At 48.0% G+C, this 27028-nt stretch overlaps 1 protein-coding gene across 1 annotated transcript; it reads right to left on the minus strand.

The window, feature by feature from the left end:
- Positions 1–5989: 5989 nt before the first annotated feature.
- Positions 5990–26147, minus strand: ITM2C (integral membrane protein 2C). Its single transcript, XM_005153943.3, has 6 exons — positions 26021–26147; positions 14904–15041; positions 13968–14156; positions 13559–13669; positions 9648–9798; positions 5990–8362 (listed from the first exon to the last, which is right to left on the minus strand). The coding sequence occupies exons 1-6, from the start codon at positions 26105–26107 to the stop codon at positions 8271–8273; spliced, it is 768 nt and encodes a 255-aa protein (XP_005154000.2). The 5' UTR covers positions 26108–26147; the 3' UTR covers positions 5990–8270.
- Between the last annotated feature and the right edge of the window lie 881 nt (positions 26148–27028).

The raw sequence follows: 27028 nt of genomic DNA on the forward strand, positions 1-27028 counted from the left end.
ATACAGCTAAGCTCCTGATAAAGACCTGTCTTTAGGGTTAGGGTTAGCCCTAAAGGGCTGTCACTGCAACTGTCAGCACAGGGGCTTCGGATGAGGCTCAGTGCTCATTCCCACCCAGCACAACAGAGACAAACACAACTCTGCACCAATATGGCTGCCATTCCCCTGTGGCCACCCAAGCATCTCCAGGGCCAACCACTTTTCCCCTGACGTATGAGCCAGTTTCACAACAACCTTGCCCACAAAGGGAACCCCAATATGGTTAAAGAGTTATGACCAGTGGTGGAGTGGGAAATCACCTACTTGCTGTTCCCAGCCACATTCATTGCCCGAGGGAGGAGGAGGAGGTCTGCTCATTTACACAGTGGGGACTTGTGTGCAGGCAGGTGATGCCTGTAGTGCTGTGGGGATTTTTCCTGTGTTGCTCAATAGCTGGCTGGGCTGTTAGTTGTTAAGGAGGAGGTTGTGTTAGCACCTCAGACCCAGCAGGCAGCCTCAAAGGCAGTGTGCTATAAGCCCTTTGCAGCATGTGCCCTGCAAAGGGATGTGAGCCCCGTTGCAAGCCGCATCCCTACTGTGTCACGTTTAAAGGGGCATTTGAAGTACGTATTAGAAGCTCTTCATAATGCTTCAGTCTTCAGAAGCATTGCGGAAGGTCACAGATGGGGAGTGCTTTCTGAAGTTCAGAGAGAGCATCCAGCCCCCCATAGCCTATTCCATTCCCCCTCCAGCTAGCCTGACAACCCTAACTCACCCTGAGACATTGCTCATGCCATTGCAAAACCAAAAGCCACCAGCAGCACAGCCTGTGACGCGAGCAAAATAGCAGCGTGGGGCTGCCAAGCCACACAGTCTTGCCTGCTTTAGAGCTGGGGCTGCAGGTGGCCATGCAAAGCCGATCTCAGCTGATTTTAAAGCCAGCCTGTAGATGAAGTGTCTGTACACAGATTATTCCATCCTGGAATAAGTATTTTTTCTTTTTTGGACATTTTTTTTGTCATGACCTACAGTGTTTATTCTTAGCTTGTATAACACCAAGACATCAGTCATATAAAACACTGCCTTAAGTTGCTACCAAATCCATAGCTGTGTCACATCCAAACCTTTCTCTAAAGGGTGCTCCATTGTTCTGCATTTTCCATTACTCCCCCACAGAGACCACTGATACAGTGGTGATGGTTCAATTACCACAAAGGCTGCTATATATATTTATTTATATATGTATATATACCTTTATATTTATATATGTATTTAGTGTGAGGTGCCCCTGCCCGTGGTAGGGTGTTGGAACTAGACGACCTTAAGCTCTTTTCCAACCCTAACTATTCTATGATTCTATCTATAATTCAGTATGTTCAAAGCCACTGAGCTGTGCTTGTCTTTCATTTCTCAAATCCAGTTTGCCAGATTTCTTATGTGCATAGAAAAGTCACTGCCCACTGACCCACAGGCATGTCCCAGGCCTCCTCAGCACTGTGGGACACAGCCATGTTGCAACAGAAGGCACCGGGGGGAGGGAGTAGCCTGCACCCTCTAAAACTTCTGCAAAGGGTAATGCTCTGACACCACCACTGACATGGGGGCATTTTCAGAGGGCAGCCCCCTGTATTCACAGTGCCAAAGCAGGTAAGGTTATAGCTGCTTCCCTGAGTTTTGACATGCAACAATATCTGGATAAGGGAGAACAGCAGTGGCAAACACAAAATCACCATTTGAAAAGAGTGAGGAATGAGTTGAGGTCTGATCCAAAGCCTTTACTGTTACTTGACTGAGAACAAGCTGCTCCATGAATAACAAATGGGGGAACAGAGCAATATCCTAGAGAAATCCCTCTAAAAGACAACAGACTTCAACTTGTGAGGTTTTCTCCAACATGAAGTTGTCATCTTTGTTGAAGCTTCTTTCCTCAGTCAGACCACGTGAATATTTCAATCACTGCAGAACAAGATTTCAATTCAAATACAGATCTAAAAGTTCAAGCATGAAATTACACACTTGGCCTTTTCACATTAATTTATCCAAATGAACAGAATAACCTATTGGCTTTCACTGGAGAATATCTTTGTGCTAGCGAGAACAGTTAATTAGAGCTGGCACAAACACCTTCCACATTCACCATGAATAACAATATTCCAAGAGCACGTATTCTCAGCAAGCTTAACAAAACAGCTGATTCTTCATTCTTCAGCCCACCCATTTCTTTGCAGGTTTTAGCAAAACCAAAGCAGTTAAAGTGCTGGTAATTATCACGCAATCCTTTCACCATGTGCTCTTCCTGCCTAACTAACGTACCCAGCTCCGGCCCATCATCTGACATGATCTGCTTATAGAAAAGGTGCCTAAGCCAATATAATCAGTTCCAGTTGCAAGGCTGCCTTGCATGTTCTGTCAGTTCTGCAGAATCCTCCCATTACCCCCAGTAGGCCATTAGTCACAGCTCAGTGACAGGCTGAGGCTCTGGGCTGTGCTGTGCAACACTGGTCTGCAGATGTTTTGTAGGAGGTGCCTCTTGGGGACCATCCACTACTATGGGTCATAAGGCATGTACCATCTTGCTGGGGAGAGCTGTGCCCCACAAGACTCACCTGTGCACTGTGGAAAACGGACTATACAAAAGAAGACTATGGGGATGGGGAATGTCACTTTATGATACCTGTGGAAGCAGCTCCAATCTAGGTGAAGAGATTTTCCTTTAACACAACAGGGACTGAAAGCAGCAGTCACAAGACAGCACATACGAATGTCCCTATGGGTATTTCTGCTCAGCACTTACCTCCTTACCTGCAGACACAGCAAGTCAGAGCCAGCTGCATTTCAGAGTAAGCAGGTCCAGTCCTCAGGCAGAGAAGCAGAAGCTCCCAACATACAAGGTGTTGTGTACAGAGCAGCCAGGAAGAACAGGCAGCATCACCCTGTCCTAAAGTCAGTGTTGCTTTAAAAGATACCAGTCATTAAACATATCTGACACATAAGGGGGTTCATTGTGTCTAACTTAGGAGACTAAGGTATGTGGAAACATCCTCCAGAGATTTCCTTATTCCCTAGGAAATAAAGGCTTCTCATTTCAGTATGACAAGTTGGATGGATCTAAATGTCGCTTCAAGCTACAGTTCCCTCTTCAGCCCCACTGAGCCCTGCTGGCAAGTAAGGCTGAATAAGAGGTTAGAAAACGATGGACTTACCCTGTTGGGATATGAAGCAAATTAAAATTAAAACAAAAATCATAATGAACCACCATTAGGTTCTTTACCTCAGCTTTTGACAGCACAGAAAAAGGTCATGTTTGCTTGACATTATGGTCAACATAAATATTTGTTTAAACACAAAATGAACAATGTTCTATCACCGTGTTACTTGACCATTTTAATTCAGCACTTTCAGATGAAAACTGTTTCAAAACAAGAAATCATAACTTCATTACCAAAACATTGTAGCAGATTCTTCAGCTTAGCATCAGGAAGTTTAGCAGCTTCCACCCACCTTGTTACGCTATGAGGTTATGCTCACACTCTGCTTTCTGTTCATTTAATCCAGAAAACATTCCCTCTGACAGAGCTGGAGCACCTCATTGATTTCAGTGGCACATTCATGCCCCCATCGGGAATTGTACTTACCAAAAGGGAAATAAACAGGCATTCCCCTGAGAGATGCGACACTAACTTGGGAGCTATTTTTGTTAGATTATATAGCTGCCCAATCATGCTTTTTTTTCCTCTGGGAAGCTGTGGCAGCATCCACAGCACATTTTCATAATGTCCGGGGGGAAATACAGAACAACAGCAGCAAACTGCTTGGGAAAAACTCTCTCATGTATAAGAGAGAGAACAAGCTTTCATTAGCTTGACAACAACATAATATATCAGATGGCTGTTCATGTTGAGCTAAATGGGCTGCAGTCAATTCGCAGTAAGGACAACTGGAAGTCTTATAAACTATAATGAACTGGGGACTGCTGAATTTCAGGTACGCACATCAGGGAGTCAATTCACAGGGTAACTGCTGACAGATAATTTTCATTCTTTATAGCATACAAGTGGCCCAACAATCCCTCTTCACCCCCAAAGCCAAAAGACAGTTTGTAAAGTATAATACCAAGCCAGTGTGGCCCTTTGGACACCCAGGACACCCCTGTGGACCAGCCACCCCACATCCACGGCAGCAGTGGGCATAGCTGCTGAATGGGATGCTTGCAAGCACAGAGCTTCCTGTGCCTCCTGGCATCACCAGTAGGGGCGCTCCCATTGCCCATTCTTTGCTACCCCCTTCCCAAGGGACCTGGCAGATCTCCTCCTACCTGCCCAGAAGCATGTGCCATGCATCAACAAGATGCATCAAAACAAACAGTTCCTCCTCACACTGGTGCAAAACCAGGTCCTTCAGCCTCCTTGCTGGTGCCTGTGTGGTCCATCGTGGCCAGAACATTGCTCATCCCAAGGTAATCCCAATGGACTGCACTTCATGGGATGGGACAGGCCTGTAAATGTTATGTAGAAGACTTGTAACAAACAAAGAGCTTGCCGATGGTTTAGAAGAGACATTGAGGGCCCTCTCCTCAAATGTTCAGTGTATAGGTTTCCAGCACACTTCTTAAAATAATCCACCAGAGCCTGGCAGTGGATGCCCCTAGCATTAAACCAACACTTTGACTTGCTGGGCACCGCCTGGAAAACCTAAACAACCACTGAACCATGCTGTAATATGCAAGTATTAAAAGGTAAACTATATTAGGTATTAACTACTATCACAGTGATCTTGGAGTTTCAACTGCACCTCTGCCACACAGTCCTCCTAAAGCAGGCTTTATTGCCAAGCTTTTATATGTACCACTGTTCAAATAAGGTACCCTTCTCCCAGAGCACGAGCAAATTCTAGGAAGTAGAACTGACTTATCTTCTGCCTCCTAAGAGCAAGGGGCAATGGGCACAGCCTCAGGAAATGAAAAACAGAAACAAGAGTGAATGTTCAAAAGAAAATGCAGAATTTAACACTACAAAGCTGGTTTTCTTTGCACTGGAGACAAGGTGGCTTACTTTGGTAACTAGATTTACTGAAACACATCTGTCACGTTCTTAGCACCAGCATTTCGGCCTTCAAAAGGTGAACATATCTAAAGGGGTTGGCTTCCCCAAGGGGTGAGGCAGCACTGCCTCCTCAGTCCAGTGCTGTTTGAAGGAGAGGGCCACTAAGCTGAGCTAGGCTGGGCTAGCTTGGGAGAAGAGGCTTTGGCAAACATAATTACTGTAAGATACAGCATTCTTCTGCAAATCCACTGCAAAAGCATCCAGAAAAAGCATCCAGTCACTGAAGTAAATGCAAAATGCTGCAGAATACTGCAGCAACTAAAACTTGAACTTCCTCACTGACTGACCAGGGACTAACTGTGGGAAGAGGATCAGCTGAGTTCAGGAACAATATTCTAACACTTCCCTACCAGAAGAATGAAAGAGGGGTACAGAAAGCTCAGGAGAGCACTAAGGGAACCACATCTCTGCATGCAACAGACAGGAGGGAAGCCCTCCAAAGACCTGCCCCACAGAGCCAGCCAGAAGGCAACAGTAAGCTTAGGACACATACAAACAGACAAATTCCTATGTTGAAGTCAGGCAGCCAGAGAAGAAAGGCTGAGCATGAAGGTCAGACACCAACCAGCGAGCATCAGAAGTACCTTACCTTCCTGCTTCACAGACCTCAGTTTAGCAGCAACCATCCCACCATGGGCTGCCCTTGGGTCTCTCAGGGAAGTGCAAAGACAGGGGAAAAGCCCTGCAAACATGGGCAGGCTCCACAGTGGGCTGCTCAGCCATGTCCCCACACAGCTCTCCCATCCCTATGGGGAAGGGCCTCTGCGCTGCAGCATCCTCCCACTGCCCAGCTCCAAGATGGATCACCCTGGCTGCTGCCTCCCATGAGCAACAGCTTTATGCTGGCTTTTCATTCTGAAATTCATTCAAGCACATGCTCTTCATTCCGAACAAACACACTCTACAGATTGGAGGTAAAAGATTTTATTATCCCACAGATTTTTCCTAAGAATTAAGAGGGCTACCAGACAAAATATACAAAGCATCTTATGTTTTCTCTCTAGACAACTGCATTCTCATTGTATGAAACAGTGACCACGTTAATTCACCTTAAAAGAACCAAGGTTTGTCCTTACAGCTGCAGGATTGCACAGAGTTAGCATATTCAATGACCAGTTAATTCATGCAGAATCAGAAGGAAGGGGAAAAAAGGTCTGTATGTTCACCTGAGTGCAGGCTTAGGCTCCTAGAAGTAAATGCAGGGCTTAAATTTACCAGTCTGCAGCACTTCCATTAAGTGAACCAATTCACTTACCCATTCATTGTCATCCAGTCAGCAATGAAAGATCAGGGCTAGCAGCAAGTTACCACTGGAAAAACACAATACTAGAAAAGCAAATACCCCTCTGGCAGTGGGAAACCTTCCTGACCAACCTGCATGGAGCTCACATAACACTTCATTTTACATCAAGCTTAAAGCTGAATGAAACCAACGCATCCTTCTCTACTTGTTAAAACCTGATGTTTATAGCTCACTGTGTTTATATAGAAAAATAAATTGTCAGCACTAAGGACACACTCATACCTATTGCATTACATGACCATTTAGAGATCCTGGTTTGTTTTCACACAGTTAACTCAAAGCATTATTACTTAAAAGTTTTATTCTAAAATATATTCACTTTTTGGTTGTGCTGAATTAATGATTGTACTTGCATTTATTTGATCCTTCTCCTTCTAAAACAACAAGCTCCTGAATTTCAGCAGATGGTGAAGTTCAAGTCCAGATTTGCTGGAAATCAGTTAACAAGAATGTGCCAAGCTGAAACTCACCCCATTCTTTCAAGCCAAAAACCTGCCTGTGTTTCAAGAGCCTAATTAGTTTTAACTATATTTATGGAACAGAGGGAAGGATATTTAATTAATCTGCATTTTTATCTCTCTGATGATTAACAGAAATGCAGTTTTGATCACACAATTTCTCTGCAGTATACTGATCTGCTGAATCATGCCTCGTATCAATATCTGTACTACAGTGATGCCTGCAGATAATGTGATACATGGCTGGACTACAGTAATCACAATGAAACCAGCTTTTAGAGGTGACAAACAAGATTACACATACTGTTAAAAACAGTGAATTAAAACAATCTGATTCTGCACTTGTCAGTAACTCCCAGCTCTGCTTCTGACACCACTCTGTACGTAGGCATGGCACACCATCCACACATCCACACACAGATGGGATCTCAACAACTCCGGAAGACAGACACATGAACGTAATCTTCCCAAGCAAGCAGAGCTGTCCAGGACAGACACAGGGCTGGAGTAAACCACCCAGTTCCACCCACACCCATGGCCTATTAATGAGACATCAGTGATGCGAGGAGCTTTGGCACCTCACATCAAAGATTCATCCCTTTTACATAGGCAAAGTAACAGCAGATCTGCCCAGGATCCACAGCAGCTGCAACTGTGTGTTAGAGACAGGGCTACCCAGCCTTGCACTTCACCTTCTGCTTTGTGGCTGAGAAGCACGGACATTCTGTGTCATTTGTGTCATTCCCAACCCACCTCCTTGCCCTGGCCTCCTGCCCACCATGAACACCCAACAGGATACCTTGCATTGCTCCATGAGTCACACTGAGCCATGATGTGTTCAGGAGGAGACATGAGGGATGAACCCAGGAGCCATAACAACACAGTAGCTGCTTTCAATGGTTGAAAATCTGATTCTGGCCTGTACGGAAACCCTCCTTCTGCTACGCTTTCTGAACCACACTGTCTGTAACATCACAACTATTCTTTTCCTAAGTGCATCTGGTTATATATTTCTGGTCATTATACCAGCACTAAAACAGTAGCCCTCCTCTTATGCATGCACCTTCTGCCCCAGTGCCACAGCACCCTCAAAGCACTACACCAGCCTGAAATCCCTCAGCCTATTTCGAGCACTCCTATTTCTCAAGCTTGCTTCCAAAAGATTCCCATCCTGTGGTGTGAAAGAAACACCATCTACTTCCAGGTTATCTTTCACCACTGTGTAAATTTAAGCCCAATAGATGTCTCAGGTAGGCAGTGGGGAGAGAAGAGAATCCACTGTGATGGACCCAAGAGGTTAGAGCTGCACAAGCAGGGGAGGGAGTAAAAAAAGTAAGACAGATTACCATGTCTAAAGAGAGGACCGAGAGCATGTGTGTGCATGTGTGTGCAAGCAAAGCCAAGGAAGGTTTCATCTGGAGAGTGGCTTCATGACTTCCCACAGATAACAGTTTCGACCACAAAAGTGTTTTCAAAGTGACGAATGCGATGACAGTTTCCAGCCTCGCGTCGACTGATGCCTAGATGTGATTGAAAGAGAGGAGAGGGGAAAGTCAACCAATGGTAGTCTGTAAGAGCTGCAGTGAGTGGGGAAAGGAAAGCAGATGAGGTGCAACTGCTGAACACAGAAATGCAGGAACAATACAGCCCATAGGAAAAGCAGCGTAACATGGTCTTTGGAAGAACCATGGCATTGTCTAGGCTGTGGGCTTGCAGTAAGAGCTGCCATGAGCTGCCTGGAAACAGCTGGTTTCAGCTGACAACATCTCAGTGTTATCACTGAGACCAGAAAGCCTCATGAAACCAGCAGAAGCCACAGGCTGGTACAGACCACAGCTCTGAATGCATTCAAGGAGGACTTAAAATAGCCACCCCTCTGGCAGTTTGTATCCCTTCATGCACTGATCCTGCTATGTCCCCAGTCTCTCTGGGAAACCAGGAATGCTCCCCATGCCCTTAAACTGCAAGACCTCAACTCTTGGCAGCTCTGCCCTCTTACAGCAACCCCCCAGTGGTGCCCTGCTGACCAACAGGACCATGTCCTGACTCCATGAGTGCAGCAGCCAGCATGCCAGCAGCCCTGTGCAAAACTGTGCAGCTCCCATTGGGAAAGCAACGACGACCTACAGCTATGGCGACTTCTGCACCCTGCTGCTTCCCCAGAGACCCAAACCCAAACTGATTACAGATGAGCCTTTAAGTATACCATTATCTAAACCCAAATTTATACAAATACTGCACTCCTAATGCAAATATTTGCTGCAAATACTCCAACAAGGAGTGTTCTGCAGCAATATTACCATTTGCATAGAAGATACACATGGCTGATTTTCATGGAATCACTTCCAGATAGTCCAATTTTTCCTCTTCACAACTTTTTCCATATTATTAGGAACTCAATTAATTAAAGGTAATTTGCAGATCTAATCTGCTCTGACTAGCTGTCACTGAAGCACATCTCCATTAGGGAAATTTTCCATACAGCTCCCACCAGCACTGCTATTAGCTCAGCTACATGAGCCCAGATGTAAAGGACTTGCTGGCTCCTGCAACCATTATCTCAATACTTTTACTAGGGTAGACAATAGGAACACACCAGCCAGCACCCATCTGCAGCAGCAGCATCCCAGGTTTGGGTTTAGATTAACCCTTTTTGGAGGGAAGCACCTCCAAAGATCTCCTGTGTGCCTACACCCCCAGGGAAACCTCTCACCACAAAGAAGACAGCAGGGCTGTAACAGCAGCAATAACAACTGTGATGTTGGGGGAAGCAAGTTAGGACACTGAACATGGCAAAGCTCTTACGTCTCCTTGTGCTCCTCCGCTTCAGCCTGTAGGTCTCCTTGCCACTGCAGAGGCGGTAGATGAAGGAGCCGAGCTGCTCCATGTCACTGACGTGCTCAGTGGCGATCATCTCCTCCTGGATTATGTATGTCTGAGGCAGGTATGTCCCTTTCTGAAATGACAGTTTCCACCAGAATAAAGCACAAATGATTCCATCATCTCCTCGAAGAGAACTGTCTCACACAGAGTGCCCAGGACAGCCACACTGTTAAAAGTCCATGTTTGATGACTCAAACTCTACTTACCAAGTCCAGTTATCATGCTTCCTTCTTGCAACAAACTGTCCCATGCTACTAGCCCAGAGCACACACAACTGATTAGATCCAAACAATGAATGTTTGTTTAGGGGATGAAGCCAGTGTACCTTCAACCCTGTTATAAACTAACTCCAGTTTTAAAGGTGGGTGTGCAAAACTGTAACTTGGATCCCTCCCCTCTGAAGAGGGCTCAAAACTCAACCAGAATGCCAGGAACTCCACTGAAAATGTGCATTTTACATTAACTTCAAAAGGCAAAAAGCAAAAGTGCCAGCCCTGCTCAGGTTCCAACAGTTTCCCAAGTTATCCACGTCTCCCCCTCCTCCTCGCTTCATTCAGTACAGCCACAGTGATATCCTACCCCTATAGCCTCCAGGAATGAAGACTACAGATGAGCCATGGGCATTGCATTTAAAAACCCTGCCCTGCATGGTCATGCTTGGTGCTCAGGAGATAGCATTCAGCACACTTCCATCCCCCCAGGGGCATCATCCAGAGACTCCGGGGCAGTGCAGGAAGGCAGCTCACAGCAGGGAGCAAGCTGAGCCAAAGCAGAACATGTGAGCTCCCTGCTGTTGGGCTGGAGGCTGCTGTGAACACCAGGGTGATAAGCAGAGTTTCTGAGAGGGGACATGGCAGAAAGGCACCATGGGCCGGAGAAAACGGAGTACCTAGGAGCATCCCATGGATGAAGGCTGCCTCTTTCCCTGCAGGAAGGAAACCTGCTTGGCATTAAAGAATCTCTGCAAGCTGATTCCTGGGTGCCAGGCCATCTTACAGCTCTCTGGACTTCGGTCGTCACGCAATCATAGAATAGTTTGTGTTGGAAGAGACCTTCAAAGACCATCTAATCCAGCTCCCTGCAATGAGCAGAGATATCTTCAACTAGACCAGGCTGCCCCAAGCCACAACCAGCCTGGCCTTGTATGTCTCCAGGGATGAAGCATCTGCTTCTATGCAAACTATACCAGTGTTTTACCGCCCTCAGTGTAAACAGTTTTTCTCTCATGTCAAGCCTGAATTTCCCCTCTTTTATAGTTCAAACCCATCACCCTTGTCCTCTTGCAACAGGCCCTGCTGAAAAGTCTGTCTCCATAATAAGCAGCTGTGTTAGAAGTACAGCTTTGGTTGGGGTCCACTTCTGAGCAGACTAAATGCTAATCAGGCCACAAAGTAAATACTTCTGGTCCTTCTGCTTAAGACAAGTCAAAGAAATGAAAGAACCAGCAAATCCTGGGGCCAACATAAATATAATCAAGGCGAAAAGCAAACAACAATAGCACTATTTCAAATACCACATTTTCAGTTTCCACCACAGGACTGGTTATCTCCATAGGGATGTACCTGGAAACACGCTGTCTTAACTTCATGCCGTGCTGTTGGGCTGGCATAGCCTGCTGGATCAATAAAGCTCTCCTCTGCTGGAGGACCAGATGATTAGTGGAAGTTTGTCCTACACTAACACAACAGTTCTGCAAGAAAGTCAATTACTGATTCTCAGTGGGAGAGTGCAGGAGAGGGCATACGATACGTGCCAGTTACTTACTGGTAGAAGGTATCACGTTAACACCCAGGGCTGGGGCCTAGGACTGGCCACATCTTGATCTGGTGAGAGGGCTTAGAGAAAGACATATGCATACAATCCATCTTGTTATTTTAGATTTAAATAGTTGTCACAGCTGAAGTAGTCAGGAATTATCCCTCTATGGCAGGACTGTGCAACAAGGACGATACCTTCAATTCTCTTGTAAGAGTTTTAAGAAAACTAAAGTTTCCAGTATCTTGAATCCTGCAAAAGGTGTAGATTGTCCATCACTTCAGCGGTTCATCTCCCACCATCCTGGTGCTGCCCAGGGGAGCATTCCCCCACCCTTTTCTCTTCAACACTTAACACCGTTCACCAAACCAACACACCTTTATGGAATAAAGTCTGTAAGAAGCAGCAGAGCTGCCATTTACAGGCAAAAGAATCAGACACAAGAGGCCTGATAATGCATACATGGTGACAGCCACACTGCAAAGTGGCACCCTAGCACCATGCTGCTCAGAGAAAAAGAGGCAATGGGGTTTCGGTGACTCTCTGCACTGCCACAGTCTGCTGGAGCAAGCCACTAATGTTCTTTGCTAGACTAAGGTTTCACCCGTAGAAACAGGACTGAAGTCACTTAAAACCTAAACTGTCAGCTGGAAATCAGTTTCATTCTTTAGGGACTTGACTGGATTCAGAGATGCAAAAAACACAAAAGTCTCTGAGCCCAAGGACCAACGCAGCTCATCTAGAATCCAAACAGGAGCACTTGTGAGCAGTGGGGCAAGTCATCAGGTGATGAAGGTCCCTGAAGTAGGAAGAAATTTGCCCCCTCTACCTGATACAGGCTACCCACAGGGCCCGGCCTGTGGATATGAAGATGACAGGCTAAGAGAGAGGGGAGGGACCTTGGGGCTGTACCCAATCTGGTCTTGAAATCCAAGGATTTCAAGGAGGCAGCACAACCTCCCTGGGCAACCTGTTCCACTGCTTCACTGCCCTCATGGGAAGAGGCTGTTTCTGAGCTCAAGACCAAGCTTAACACTTCAAACCTATATCCCTAAGGTGCAATCCTGCCTTTCCCACTTTCCTCTGCCCCGGGGGGGGGGGGGGGGGGGGGTGTCACCTGACCTGGACAAAAGTAAGCTATATGTAAATGCATACACCAGCAGGGTTCCCAGCATATTTGCCAGATGGTCACAGTGCATGAAAGGACTGCTAAGAAACAAACTGGGAGCTGAGCAAAGACTGGAGATCAGCCATCTCTCAAGGCACAACCTTTTGCCTCTGAACTCTTACAAAGTTCATCACACTGCATGTAGCAGCAAGTGAGCAAAGAGAATTTAAGAAAAAGAGAGAGTTAGATTGTTGGCTTCCTTTTTTTCCCCTTTACTCTCCTTTCTTTTTCTTTCCTTTCAAATAGACCCTCACAGAAGGGAGCAAAAGACCCAGGCTCAGTGTTCTGCTTTACCTGCAAAAAGTTGAGACAGACACACACCTTCTGCAGTCTTAAAAGCCCTGTTTTCCTTTTTCCCCTGCTGTTAGGACTAAATAGCACTCTGTTCAGACAACTGCTTTCAGTCATGGGCTTCCGAACTGAACCAAACTGCTGGTACTAAACCCAGTTAATACCAGCTGTGAGCAAAACCACATGAGCCCAAGTGTGGTGCTGTACCCAGCACACCTTACCCCCAAAAGGGTGAAAGCTCAAGACCTGTTACTCCCCAAGGGACACCAAGAGTTCTCCAAATGGCTAACCACAGCAGTAACCATGGCAAAAGTGAAAGGAGGGAATGTTTGTTTTCCTTTCTTTGATTCCTACAATCTGTGAACACCAAAGGGAAGGAATCTGCTGCTCCTCCACGTCGTCCTTGTCAGGTTGATCCGTCACGCCAGTGTTAGCGTGCTGTCTGTACATTCATATTTGAGCTAAACCCACTGAAGCCTTGGCTCTACATGAAGTCTCAGCTTTGTCAGAGCCAAGGCTGACTTAAACAAAGCAGTTTTGATTCCCCATGGCCTTCCAAGCTGGCATCCACAAACCAACTCCAGTAGAGCATGCAAAATAAGCAGAACTGCAACTGTACCTTCACGTTAACCAACAGCTCCCACAGGTTGCGAGGAGGCATCACAATAGTGGTGTTCAGCTCAATGACGTAGCATTTATCCAGCGTTATGTCATGGTAAGCTGTTAAACCCTGCATTCCAAACACAGAAATTAAGGAATTGAGCCCTTGGCAATGGAATGTGGCTGTGAAAATGTGTAAAAAGTAGGAATTCAGGGAAGTCAGGAAATTGCTTTAAAGGACAAACATGTCCAAGGACCTCACTACCAAGCAAGATGAGCAGGTTGGAAAACCTCAGAGAGGGTCTTGTGAAGGAGGACAGCTCAGTAATAAGATCATCATAGACATACTGGACAACAGTGATAGCATGCCATGGTGCTGTTGCTCAGCCCCATGCTACACCCCCCCGGGGGCCCCCAGAGCTCCTTACTCGCTGGAAATCATGGATGATATCTGCAGGATCACTCCCTCCAAACCGGGGCACTGGGACGTTGATTTGCTCATAGTTCTCCTCAATGTAGATCTTGACATCCTCATGCAGCTCCAGCTGCCCTCTGAACGGTGAGTACAGTGAGTCTTCGTAGAGGACGCCACAGTGAAACACGCTCTCACGGGGCAGCTGTGGGGATAAGATCCAGGTTAGGGGGACAACACTCATAGATTCCACACCCCATTAACAGCTACAGCAAACACGGGAAGAATCGTACCCACACTGGGTGAAAACACTCTTTTCAAACACATGCTTGAAGATACTTCAAGATCGACCACACTCTGGGGATGCAGCCCAGGACATAGAGGGCTTCTGGGCTAAAGCGCACGCTGCTGGGTCACAGGGAGCTTCTCATCACCCAACACCCTCAAGTCCTTATCCTCAGGGGCACTTCTCAATCCTTTCACCGCCCAGCTTGTATTGATACTGGGGTTGCCCCAACCTAAGGGCAGGATCTTGCAGTTGGCCTTGTGGAACCGCATGCGGTTCACACAAGCCCACTTCTCAAGCCTGTCTGAGTCCCTTTGGATGGCTTCCCGTCTCTTGGGCATGTCAACTGCACCACTTGGCTTCACATCATCTGCAAACTTGCTGAAGGCATGCTCATTAAATACACTGTCTGTGTTGTTAATGAAAACACTAAACAGCACTGGCCCCAGTATGGACCCCTGAGGGATGCCATTTGTCACTGGTGAACCTCCAGACATTGAGCCATTCCTCATGATCTTTAAGACATGCCTCGCCTGCAGTGCCTAGAGGCCTGGCTCCAGAGTTACCATAGGGCAAAGCAATAAGTAGCAGCACCCCCACTTTCAAAGGTTGAAGCAGCTTGCCTGGCTGCTCCAGCTGAAGAGCCAGGAGTCTTTCCCAACTCACCTGGGTGATGAAGAAGTATCTGTACACATACATTGATGCAAAGACCAAGCCCAAGAGCAGCACAAGAAGCCCCATGGTCAGGTAGCACACTCCACTGAGCGATGACCTCCGGCCCTGCACCAGAGGTGCTGGCTCTTCCTGCAAGATGAAAATGAGAGCATCAGTCAGATGTTGCTACAAGGGACCACAAAGAACAACCAGAAAGAACAACAAAGGCTTTTTGTGATGTGCGACTGAAGGTGGCAGGCACCATCTCATAAAGTGACTTCAGATCTGACAGCATTCTGGCAAGAGGAAAACACTTCTTGTTCTTCCCCTTACTCCCCATATATATACACATATATATATATGTACAGACTAAAGTGTGTGTATGAATATACACACACATAAATGTATACTCTGCTTCCCACCAGCTGCTCAGAACAAAGTCAAGCTTTGTTTCAGTGGGCAGTAAGGACGGACTGAAAAAAAGGAAATCAGGAACTAATAGTTCCAGCATTTATGTATTTATATTCAAAAATTCTTACGGAAATGCTGCCATGTGGAATTTTTCAACACAACATTTTTGAGGTGAAGTTTTCATTGGAAATTTGAGATGGAAATGACTCATCTCAAAGAGAAACCTCCCGGCCCTGCTGGGGTGAGCTTACCCAAACCTCTGTGTTGATGTCAGCTTCATTTTCAAGCAGATTCCTGAACACCTTCCAAGAATATGGTCAGAGCACCAAAAGAAAACATATCTGCAATCTTATAGTGCGCCACAATCCATACAGACAGTAGCCACTTCATCCCATTACAGCCCGCAAAAAGGAGGGCAGCACAACGGCAGGTTTACCTGCTGGGGACCACTTATGCCAGCCTATAATGCTCTTGTTTTTACTACCAAAATAACCCTCTGAATGTTAAGCAGGAGGATGCAAGGCCTTTCAGAGGCAGATGAAAGAAGCTGCTACAGAGATGCCCCAGTTTCCAAACAGAACAGCTGAAAGCTGCCCGCAGCTGAGCAGGCAAGAGGGGGAAAAAGAGGCACCAGGGAGGGCTCCCTCCACGCAGTACATGATCTGATGTGTTTCACTAGAAAGACACTCTGTCCACAGCTGGACAGAGACCAGTATGAACTAGAGTAAAAGATTTAAAAGCAACAACAGCTTCTCATTTCTAAGATGCACCACTTTGTAAAGGAAGAAATGTTTCTCCAGGGTACCACAGCCAAAACCCGCAGGGTGCTGCAGATGTATCTCCCCAAGTGGAGATGCCCCTGGGTCCCTGCCACCCTCCTTCCCCTTTCCATGCCATGGAGAAGAAGTCCAGTCCCAGGCTTGGAGGCATCAGGCTGCTCCTTCCCAGAGGCTAGAGAACCCCAGCATCCCTGGGGATCGCCCCCAGCTCCATCGAGGCACAGAACAGGATCCTGCAACACCTTTGCTCCCTGCTCTGCTCCAGCCAGTTTACACTGCTTCAGCTACCAACCTCTTCTTCTCTAGCCGCATTCAGACTGATAACTGCAAAGACTAAAAGACCAAACTGCTTTGAGAGAGCCACAAACCCAGCACACCTCCAGGAGAAATTAATCTATTTTCATTTCTCCTTCATCCCAGCTTTTGAAAGATCCACAGCATCTCTATTCGCCACCAGCTCCCTATACGGAAGGAACAGTGTAATCAGTTTGTTGCTGCTCCTCCAGCAAATAAAGGGATGACCAAACTGAAAAATGCCACATTTAAGTTCACTTCCAATCTCTCCCTTCCTCTCCTTCTGCAGATGAGAGGCAAGAACTGTGACAAGCCACAAAGAAAAGAGCTAAATAAATCACATAACTAGAAGCTTATAGGCTCTTTGACATGAACAGCCAGGACAGGGAAGTCATGCTACATGTCAAGTGCTTCACAGGAAAAGATTTCCCCAGGTACTTGTCATTGGAGAAAGAGGGCAGACAGTGGGGGTGAGGAGGAACATAAAGATCTGCTGCTAACACTGAGGCAAGCCAAGGACGTAGCAAGTCATGCCACCTCTCACCGTTAAAGGAGATGAGTTTGGCTTCATACAAAGGATTCCTGACTTTGGGAAAAATGCCTGAGTTTTGCATTTTGGGAAAGGGTGGGAGAAGCCAAGTGAAGCACAGGTTTGCCCTGAGGCAAGTTAGGAGACACCAGCAAAAACCAAAACCAAACCAAACCCCCATACACCAAACGCTCCACTTCACTTCGGTCAGGAGGTGTTCTCAGTACTGACAGCCTGTGAATGGAGCAGGGCACAACCTGCAGTAACAGCAGGATAAGAAATCTTCACCAGGTTGGAACAAACAACAGCCTTCCTCCACAGGCTGCTGTCCCATGCATGCTGCAGCATGCCTCCTCCTACTGCAGGACCACCACTGCTGGCAGTAGGAATATGGGTGTTTTAAACAACAGGACATCCATCACAGCAGCCCCGCACAGCATCCTTGTCTCTAGACTGGAGAGACATGGATTTGACAGATGGACCACTTGGTGGATAAGGGATTGGCCGGATGGTCGCATGCAGAGGGCTGTGGTCAGTGGCTCCATGTCCAAGTGGAGACCAGTTATGAGTGGTGCTCCCCAGGGGTCAGTGCTGGGACCAGTGCTGTTCAACATCTTTGACAGTGGCATGGACAGAGGGATCAGTGCACCCTCAGCAAGTTCGGCAATGACACCAAGCTGTGTGGTGCAGTCAGAACACTGGAGGGAAGGAATGCCATCCAGAGGGACCCTGGCACGCTTGAGAGGTGGCCAGTGTGACCCTCATGAAGTTCAACAAAGCCAAGTGCCAGGTTCTGCACATCGGTCAGGGCAATCCAAGCACAAACACAGGCTGGGCAGACACTGGTCTGAGAGCAGTCCTAGGGAGAAAGACTTGGAGCTGAGCAAACTCTCCTGGCTTCACAGTGGACACACAAAACGAGAAGCTGCTAGCAAGAACCATACCCAGTGACATGCTGCCTTTGATACTTCTCATGAATACAGTACAAGGTTATGAAAAATGCACTGGGTTCTATCACTCTTTCATCAGCCATGTCCTGCTGAAGCTGACAGAAGTGAGGAAATTAAAGGTGCTGTGTCATGCCTTGCTCCCTCCTGAGATGCACACCACCTCTGCAGAGGTGTGATCAGCTCACACCCTGTTCCTGCTTCTTCAGCTTAGCAAACAGCTCCGAGTTCTCCAGAAACCACTTTTCCTGCATTTCTGAAGCACACAGGTTTGAAATCTTCCATTTTAGGTGTAGCAGTGCCTGACAAACAGGGGACACGGTTCAGCAAGTGCCTAAATATACACCCCAACAGGCAAAGAAGCTTGGGACGACTAAAAATAGGTGTGATTTTGACAACTGACAAGGGAGGAGAGAAACGCAATGCAAAGGAAATGCTCAGAGGGATGCTGCTTGGAGAGAAGTGCTATCTGAATGGCAACAAGCAGGGGTGGCCAGCCAGGGCTTGAGACTGGAGCACTTGCCAAGCTAGAGCTCTGGAGAAGCAAAGTGAGAGACTACATATGGGGAGAGGCAGATGAAGAAAGACAAGAACGGGGAGAGGAATGGAGATAAAACCACTGCAGCAATGCAGCTCATCCTTGCATCTGCCAAAGCATTTCCCATGCTCCAAAAGACTCCTCTGGCAGATGAAAAAAAAAATGAGTCTTGTCCTTCAGAGCAGTTCTGCTTGGAGGGTGTGAAATAAGGAGAAATAGCATTGCCCTGGCAGAGAGTCACAGGGTCAGTGCTCAGCACCAGCAACAAGAGGCCTCTGAATGAGCCCTTTACCTGGAAGGAGAGTCACAGAATCATAGAATCAATGAGGTTGAAAACAATCTTCAAGATCATCAAGTCCAACCGTTCCTCAGCACTGACAAGGTCACTACTGCCCTGGGCAGCCTGTTCCAATGTCTGACCACCCTTTCAGGGAAGGAACTGTTCCTAGTGTCCCGCCTAAACCTCTTCTGGCACAACTTCAGGCCGTTTCCTCTTGTCCTATCCCTTGTGCCTTGGGAGCAGAGCTCAGCCCTGTCCTGGCTCCATCCTCCTGTCAGGCAGTTGTAGAGAGCAATAAGGTGTCCCCTGAGCCTTCTCTTCTCCAGACTGAACACCCCCAGGTCCCTCAGCCGTTCCCCATCTCTCTTGTGCTCCAGGCCCTGCACCAGCTCCATTGCCCTTCTCTGGCCCTGCTCCAGCACCTCAATGTCTCTCTTGTGGTGAGGGGCCCAGAACTGAACACAGGATTCAAGGTGGGGCCTCACCAGTCCCAGTACAGGGGTATGATCACTGCCCTGGCCCTGCTGCTGCACTGGTGCTGGTGCAGGACAGGATGCTGTTGGCTTCTTGGCCACACACTGCTCATGTTCAGCTCCATCAATCAGCACCCCTAGCTCCTTTTCCATGAGCAGTTTCCAGTCGCTCTTCTAGGCTGAAGAGCTTCTAGTGCTTCAGGTCTGAAAATGATGTGCTGATGCATGGAGTGGGAAGACACACACACACACATATATATGGCATATAGTTTCCAAGGCAACCAAAGTCCCTGCACACAGCACTCAGCAGTGCTTGTGCAGGGCACACAGCAGCATTTCCACAGGGAACCCAACAGAATGGCTTAGGACTTGAGGATGCCTGGAAGCCTGTAATTAAGAGACTATCACAGCCAAAGGCAAAGAGGCTGCAACAAACGAATCTAATCACATCTTTACACAACGCAATGGCACGTGACTACCAAAGTCACTGCACAGTGCTGGAGATTAGAATATCAAAACCAACCACTGTTTAATTAAAACTCAGCATTGTTCCTCTATGACAAAGACAGGAGGATGTTACAAATGCAGCCTAGCACGTGGGAGCTTCTAAGTGCTCAGTGATCACACTCCTTCTCCCTCACCAGCAAGAGAGATGTAACCCACCTCTCTTTGGCTTTTTCCATCCCTTTCTGGACTAAGGGGCTGTTCCTTCTCCCTCTTCAACAGCTCCACCACCACAGCTAAAAGGCTCCAACTTACATGGGCAGACCTCACCTAGCAAAGGGAAGGAGAAAGCACAGCAAAATGAAGGCCAGGGTTGGGTTATGGAAACCCTGAAGTGGGAGGTGGCATTAAAAGAATAGGAATTCTCCCCAGGAGAATAAAGGTTAAGCTTCAACACTGGGTCTCAAAACCTACCCAGAGGCAGCTAGATCTAAGTCTATCTAAAAGGCAGCTCAAGCAAGACTGAAGGAGAGCAGCTGCCCTGGGAATAGGGGAAGCTCTTAAATCAAGGGTTAGGCAAAGATGGAGAGTGACTTGATTCAAAGGTAAAGACATACGCAGGTGGGCAGACACCTGACTCTTTAAGAGACCTCAACCAATGCCAGAAGCATTTAAGTACATTGAGAAACTGAGGCAAGGCAATGCCAACAGCTTTCAGCTTGTTCTTGGTGTAGCCAAGTCTTCCTTCTCCTCCCTGAAGTGAAAATGCTACCAGTTGCATACCATGCTAAGCAGACAGCACAAAAGCAGCCTGCCTGCTTCCACCTTCATGTGTGAGCATAGCATGACAGCCATGGCTGTGGCAGGACAGTGGGACCACGTGCTTGGGAAGGAGCTGTGCAGACTGCCCTTCCAACAGCCATACACTCACCTATTCCCAGGCTGAAATCAGGCAATTGCTCCACAATCAGATACTTCTGAGGTCCAAAGAAATGTACAGGTTAGAACTATAGCACCCATCTCTGAGCTCCTACAGTCAGGCAGGTGAAGATGGCCAAGGGCAAACTGGACGTCACCAAGGGCAAGCCAAGCACTGCTAATCTGGTTGTGGCTAGTTAGGCCATCACTGTCCCACCTCACTCTTCCTCTAGATGCAACTGATTCCCAAAGGGGCAGTAGAAAGGAGGACACAGCCATGGCCAAGATGCTTAGGAGCTGGAACAGCCAAAGTACTGCCTTCTGCTGGCTCTGCAGACGAGAGGGGGCACTGAGCTGTAAACCTGAACTGTCTGCTCTGAACAGAGGGGTCAGAGTCCAGCATTTACTAGAGTTAAAGCTGAAGTACGTAACAAGAAACCAGACTTCAGGTTACATTTGCCTCTTAGCTGAAAATCAGGATTCCACAGTGTCATACCAGAAGACGAAGTCACTGCTCCCTTTCAGAACACTGACAGCAGTTAGCTCTTCTCCCAGCAGCAGCGTAGGAAAACCCTGACAGTCAGTCATTCACCACAAAGAAACGGTGTCTAGTTTAACAGCAGCAAGAGGGAGGAGGCAGATTTACCCTTCTCAGTCCTATTGTTCAAACTGACTTCAATGGTAGCGCATGGCAGCAAGGAAAAACAACTCCGCAAAGCCAAAAACCCAAACCCCCTCACACAGTTCCTCCCTCAAGTGGTAACAGTGGCATTAAAACAAAACAAGACATGCTTAGGTTCCCACAAATTGCCTGGAAGAAAATATCCATTCAGAGGTGAAAATGCCTTTTTCCTCTCCTGTACACCCATTAATGCGCAAAAACAGGGTAGCGCAAAAGCAAGAACCGCACAACTGTGCACAAGCACAATGCATTCTCCAGTATGCTCCATCTTCCCAGACCTGGAAGCAATGCTCCCAACCTCTGAGCAGCCACCAGGAGGTGGCTGTCTCTTCTTCCAAGTACAAGGGATAAGATGAAAGGAAAACGGCCTCAAGCTGTGCCAGGAGAGGTTTAGACTGGATATTAGGAACAATTTATTCCCCAAAGGGTGTTCAGGCATTGGAACAGGCTGCCCAGGGCAGTGCTGCAGTCACTGTCCCTGGAAGTGTTCACAAACCGTGTAGATGAGGCCCTCAGTGCCATGGGTTAGTGGTGGACTCGGCAGTGCTGGGGAATGGTTGGACTTGATCTTAAAGGTCTTTTCCAGTCTCATTGATCCTGTGATTCTATGATTCACACACACCACCTGCCAGGCCACCTCTTCCCAAACAACCACATGAGCAGCAATGACACATGACACATGAGCGATGCAATGACAGGGTGAAAACCAGCCTCCTGCTTACCACCCCACAGCACAAGGCTTCTTACAGCAGAGCAAGGAGGTCCTGTCCTGCTGACAGTACCTACAGTGCTACAATATTAACATATGAGCAAAGTTTCCTTTCCATACTTGCATTTAGTCCATTTCTGCCCATTAAAACTGCTTCTGTTTCAAGGTGTTTCTCAGTTCTCTGTGTTTTGCCAAAGAAACTGCTGCACCCAAAGCAGGTAAAAGCAACAGGTTCTCCGTCTGAAGAGCTCCTACATAAAACATGGCACTGGCTACAGCTCTCCTCCAGCTTTGGGAGAATGCACACCTCTAGACAGACATTCCAAGGTTCTCAGTCTGCAGCTCTTAAGTCTACATCCATCTCTTGGGTGAAAGAGATCTCTATGTTTCCAAATTCAGTTGCATTTATAACAGTTCTGCTAGAAATAGTCATTCCCTCTCCTAAGCCCCCACCAGTTTTAGCCAGGTCCTTTGTCATGCTCAGCTGGAATATCAAATATTCATGTCCAGAGTCTGGTAAGATGACTCAAGTCTAGTATTTCTCTACAATAAGGGTCTGGGGACATTTTTTCCCCATGCAACCCTTTTCCCAGACGATGGAGAACCAAGCAGCAGTGATAACGTTTCTTCTGAAGCCGGCGACTCCATATAAGACAGGAAAAGAAGTAATCACTTCAGCTCATGTGGATATGGGAAAGCTGGGCAAAGGCCAGGAATAGCCTTTGGTTAGAGAAGGCAGTTCTATTAATTATCTATCCTGTTTAAATCCCTAAATCAAGACATGGTGAAAATACCCACAGCTCAGCAGCATTAAGCCTGGACTCAAGCCTGAAAGCCTATCAATGAGCACAATCAATTCATTCTGCTGCCAGCTGTTTTTCTCCCTCTGGATTTACAGCTTGCTTTGAGAACAAGCCTGTTTAAAAGGCTTTTCCTCACATCCCCTTCCCTCACCATCTGCTATAACCTCACAGCATCCTGCAAAGAAGTCACTCACAAAACCCAGCACTGCATTGACTGGCACAGCAGCTTCAACCAAGCTGGCATTACTCTGCTTTACAGACCCAGCAGAGATGCCTGCATGGCCACTGCTGCTCCACCTGCCCCATGTGCTGCAGCCCAGCTCTGAGCATGACTGCATTGGTAACTCCAGGATGGAGACACACAGAATCCCAGACTGGTTTGGGTTGGAAGGGACCTCAAAGCTCATCCAGTTCCAACCCCTTGAGACGGGCAGGGACACCTTCGAACTAGAGCAGGTTGCTCCAATCCCTGTCCAACCTGGCCTTGAACACTGCCAGGGATGGAGCATTCACAACTTCCATGACAGAGCCCTTAGCCAGGGCAGCTGAGCAGACAGTCTCCACTGTGAGAGGGACAAGAGGCACCTCTTCCCTCCAGTACTTAGCATTTACAGCTGGTAAAGAAGATGATTTCAATAAAACCCCTTTGTCTCAGGGTTTGCACAGTCTCTGCAGAATAACTGGCTACAAATGATACAGGGGTTTACAAGGAATCAACCAAAAATCCTCCAACCCACATTTTGACTGGAGAGCTTCATCTTTACTGAGTTCCTCTAGCTTTCCATCACAAAGGAGCTTATTTAACTCCTCAAACAAGGAGTTAAAGACATAGTGTATGTGTTTATTTCCATTTCAGACTCTAACTCATGAGGTTCAATTAAAACTAACTCAATACTATTTTGCATCTGAGAAAACATTTTCCAACGATCATTTTACTGACTGCATAACCTTAAACTGCCTCCTGCTCGAGGCTGCTGCCTCCTCCCAGCTCTCACTAATGACAACAAGATTGCTGCTTTTATAAGCTCTTAAAATGTTGCAATTGCCTCAAAATCACATGGATTTTCTGACTGAGTGAAAATTGCATATTCCTGTTGAATCAAACTGAGCTGCACCGGGGAGAAAGCACATGTGAGCTTGCTGTCAGGACTCCTCACCTACCGCTTCTCAGGACACATTAGCATCACAGACATCTTCTTGCCTGCCATATCTTTGCATTCACAGAGCACCTGCCAAAATTCACAGGCTGCGGAAGCCGGCACTGAATCATTTCCCAGCTCTGGCTCCTACCACTGGGACTGAAGTCGTGAGATCAAAGAAGAAAGGAATGCAGAGCATCTTGTTTGCATGTCACCGAGGCCATTTTGCTGCAAGGCAGGTAGGGAAAGACACACAGACAGGAATTATTTGCAGCAGGAGAAGGAGCATGGCAGGAAAGCCTGGCTATGGAAATGCTAAGCCCACAAGCTGGGTATTTGACAGAACAGTAACACCCCCTTGGTGCAGCCAAGTACAAACTACACCAAAGACCCCAGTGTCACAGATACCCTGAAAAAGAGCATCAGGAAAAGGCCACCCTCTTGTCAGTGGATGTGCTGCACTGACCCATCACAACCTGCTCCTGTCACAGGCCTTACACTGATTATCTTACATGTCTGTCCACTGGAATTAAGAGACTATTGAAGAGTCTTTATTCTAAATTCATGCTTTGAAGTACCTTTGTAGTTCACATGGGCTTGAAAGAACAACACTGTGCCCTCCAAAAGTCAGAAAACAGCCCAAGGCAATGTAAAGAATCCAAAATGTTTTATTTACTACCTAATCCAACTAAATTCCTCTGGCAGAACAACTGACTCCTCAGCTGCAGAAAGCTGGTTTTATGGCAGCACGAGCTGGAAGTCCACTGTGACAGTCAACTTTCAGGGTCAGGCATTACAGGCAGCAAGAAACTGACAACCTTCTTGTGCTTGTTATTAGGAAAGATGAAGCCTGGGAGTCACCGAGAAGTCACAGTTGGCCACACTCCCCCATTACAGGTTTCTACACAGCTCGCAGCCCTTCGATTAACACAAGCAACCATGACAGACTGAGCACATTTGGACACCAACGGCACAGCCGAGAGCTGCAAGCACATCCATGCGTGATGCGAGAGATCATTCCAGTGTAAGCAACTCCCTGCAGAACTGAGCAGTCTCCTGAAGCCCCTCCTGCAGATCAGCTCTCCAGGGCAGGGAATGCTTTGCACTGCTGCAGGAATGGAGCAAAACCAGAGCTCCCCATTTCTTGAGGCAGAGAGGTATTATGGCTCTGTAAAGGATCAAGCTGCTCACACAGTCCAAGGCACTCATGAGAAATACAGCAATGCCATGTGAGTCTCCTGCTCTGATACAGGAGCATGCTAACAAGGCAGACTTGATGCTGTGGGTCACTCCCACCTCTCTGGACAACACCGTCCCCTGTATGCAGTCTGGTGCCCACCCCAGTGTGTCCACCCTCACAGAAGGGTGCAAGCTGGGGGTTCTCTAGCACAAGGGACTTCAGGAACACTCAACTCCTGGCCAAGCACAACAGTGCCTATTCCACCCTTGCCTCCTTGAGCACCATCTGTAACACCACCACAGGTATCTGCCCAGCGCTGCCTGCTACTGCCTGCCCATGACTCACACAGGCTGAAACGGACTTGGCATAACTCTCCCTCAAGGCCCCAGCCGTGCTCTGCATCTGCCTTCATTCAGCATTCATTCAATCCAGCACCTTCATTCCTCTTGCATCCAGCAGGATCTGATCTCATACCCATCACTTGAACCCATGAGAGCAATTCAACTTCAGCATCTCAACCCCCATGTTGGAAACTGCAAAGCATCTAGAGAGCTGCCTGTGCTCTTATCCCCTCACTTCCCCTCTTGCTCCAGCACCAGCCACTTTGCTCCTCTCACCTCTTCCTTCATGCCAACCCTAAGCCTTCAAGAGCTGTTAGAATGTGAAACCCACCCCCATATGATCAATCCCAAATCACATCCACCCAAACCACCTAGACCAAAGGGATGAGTTCTGATGCCACTTTCCCCTTTATGCCAGAGTCCAAGGCAACCTCTCCCGGCAATGGTGGCACTGCCCAGCCCCATCCCTCCCTCCTTCAAGCTCCGGATTCCCGCGCAACCCCGAGGATGCGACCCAATGTCCATCCAACCGGACAGCTCCACCTCTCCCAGGAGCAGCAGACCCCGACCCCCCGCAAGCCCCTTCCAGATCTGCTGAACGGAATAAAGGCAGAAAACCCGTCGCAAAGAGGGTCGGGTCGCGCCGCCCTCCCCGCACTCACGGCGCCCGCCGCCCCATCGCCCCCCGCCGCCTTCTCCTTCTCCGGCTTGAGCGCTGCCGGCGGCTGCTGCACGCCGATCTTCACCATGGCCCCGCTCCGCCGCCGACCGCGCCGCCGGCACCGGCACCGCCCCGGGGAGGAGCCGCGGCCGGCACCGGGGAGGGGGCTCGGGCTGTGCAGCCGCCGGGGTGCCCGGGAGCACCGCCTGAGGCGCCGGCGACTGAACCTGTCTATAGGGACCTGCCAGCCAGCGGCACCCACGGCTGCTGCCCCATCGCAGCCCCAAGCGGTACGCTCCCCCCACGCCAGCCACCACCGGCTCTTGCGGTGACAGCTTCGGGCTGCAGCTCTCAGCCCCCCCGCAGGATCAGGAGATGGGGGGTGCAGCCCCGGGGAGCCCTGGGGTTTGTGGTGTGAAGTCTGCAGCTCTGCAAGTGGCACTGCTGAAATGGGCTTAGTATTATCACAGACCAGCCAGGTTGGAAAAGACCTTTAAGAGCATCAAGTCCAACCTTGCCTCAGCACTGCCAAGGCCACCACTAACCCAAGTCACTGAGGGCCTCGTCTACATGGGGTTTGAGCAATGGAAGAAACAACCAAACAGAACAAGCCACAGATTTAAAGAAAACAAAACAACTCACCAGGCCTGAGGATGCATCAGCCTGGAGCAGATGCACAGAGAGCAAAGGTTACCATGGGAAAGCTGCCATTCAATTTAAGGCCTGGAACCTGAATCCATGGAGGAACTGAGAAGGTTCAGGTGGTCTCTCCTCCAGGATCAGCACTGGGCAGCAGAACAGATGGACTACCTTCACCACAGGGACAATGATCTAGAAAAGCCCTTCCTGACACAAGAAGAGTGTGGTATGCACAAGAGAATTGAGGTGGTTGCTTTTGTGCCAGTGAACGCTGGGTGGATAGCAGAGCTGCTCTGACAGTGAGGGGCTGTGGATGCGAAGGAACAGCAGGAATAGCAGAGCACTACCTGGCTGTAGGCAGGACTCATTA

The sequence above is a fragment of the Melopsittacus undulatus genome, chromosome 6, assembly GCF_012275295.1.
Source record: "Melopsittacus undulatus isolate bMelUnd1 chromosome 6, bMelUnd1.mat.Z, whole genome shotgun sequence".
NCBI lineage: Eukaryota > Metazoa > Chordata > Aves > Psittaciformes > Psittaculidae > Melopsittacus > Melopsittacus undulatus.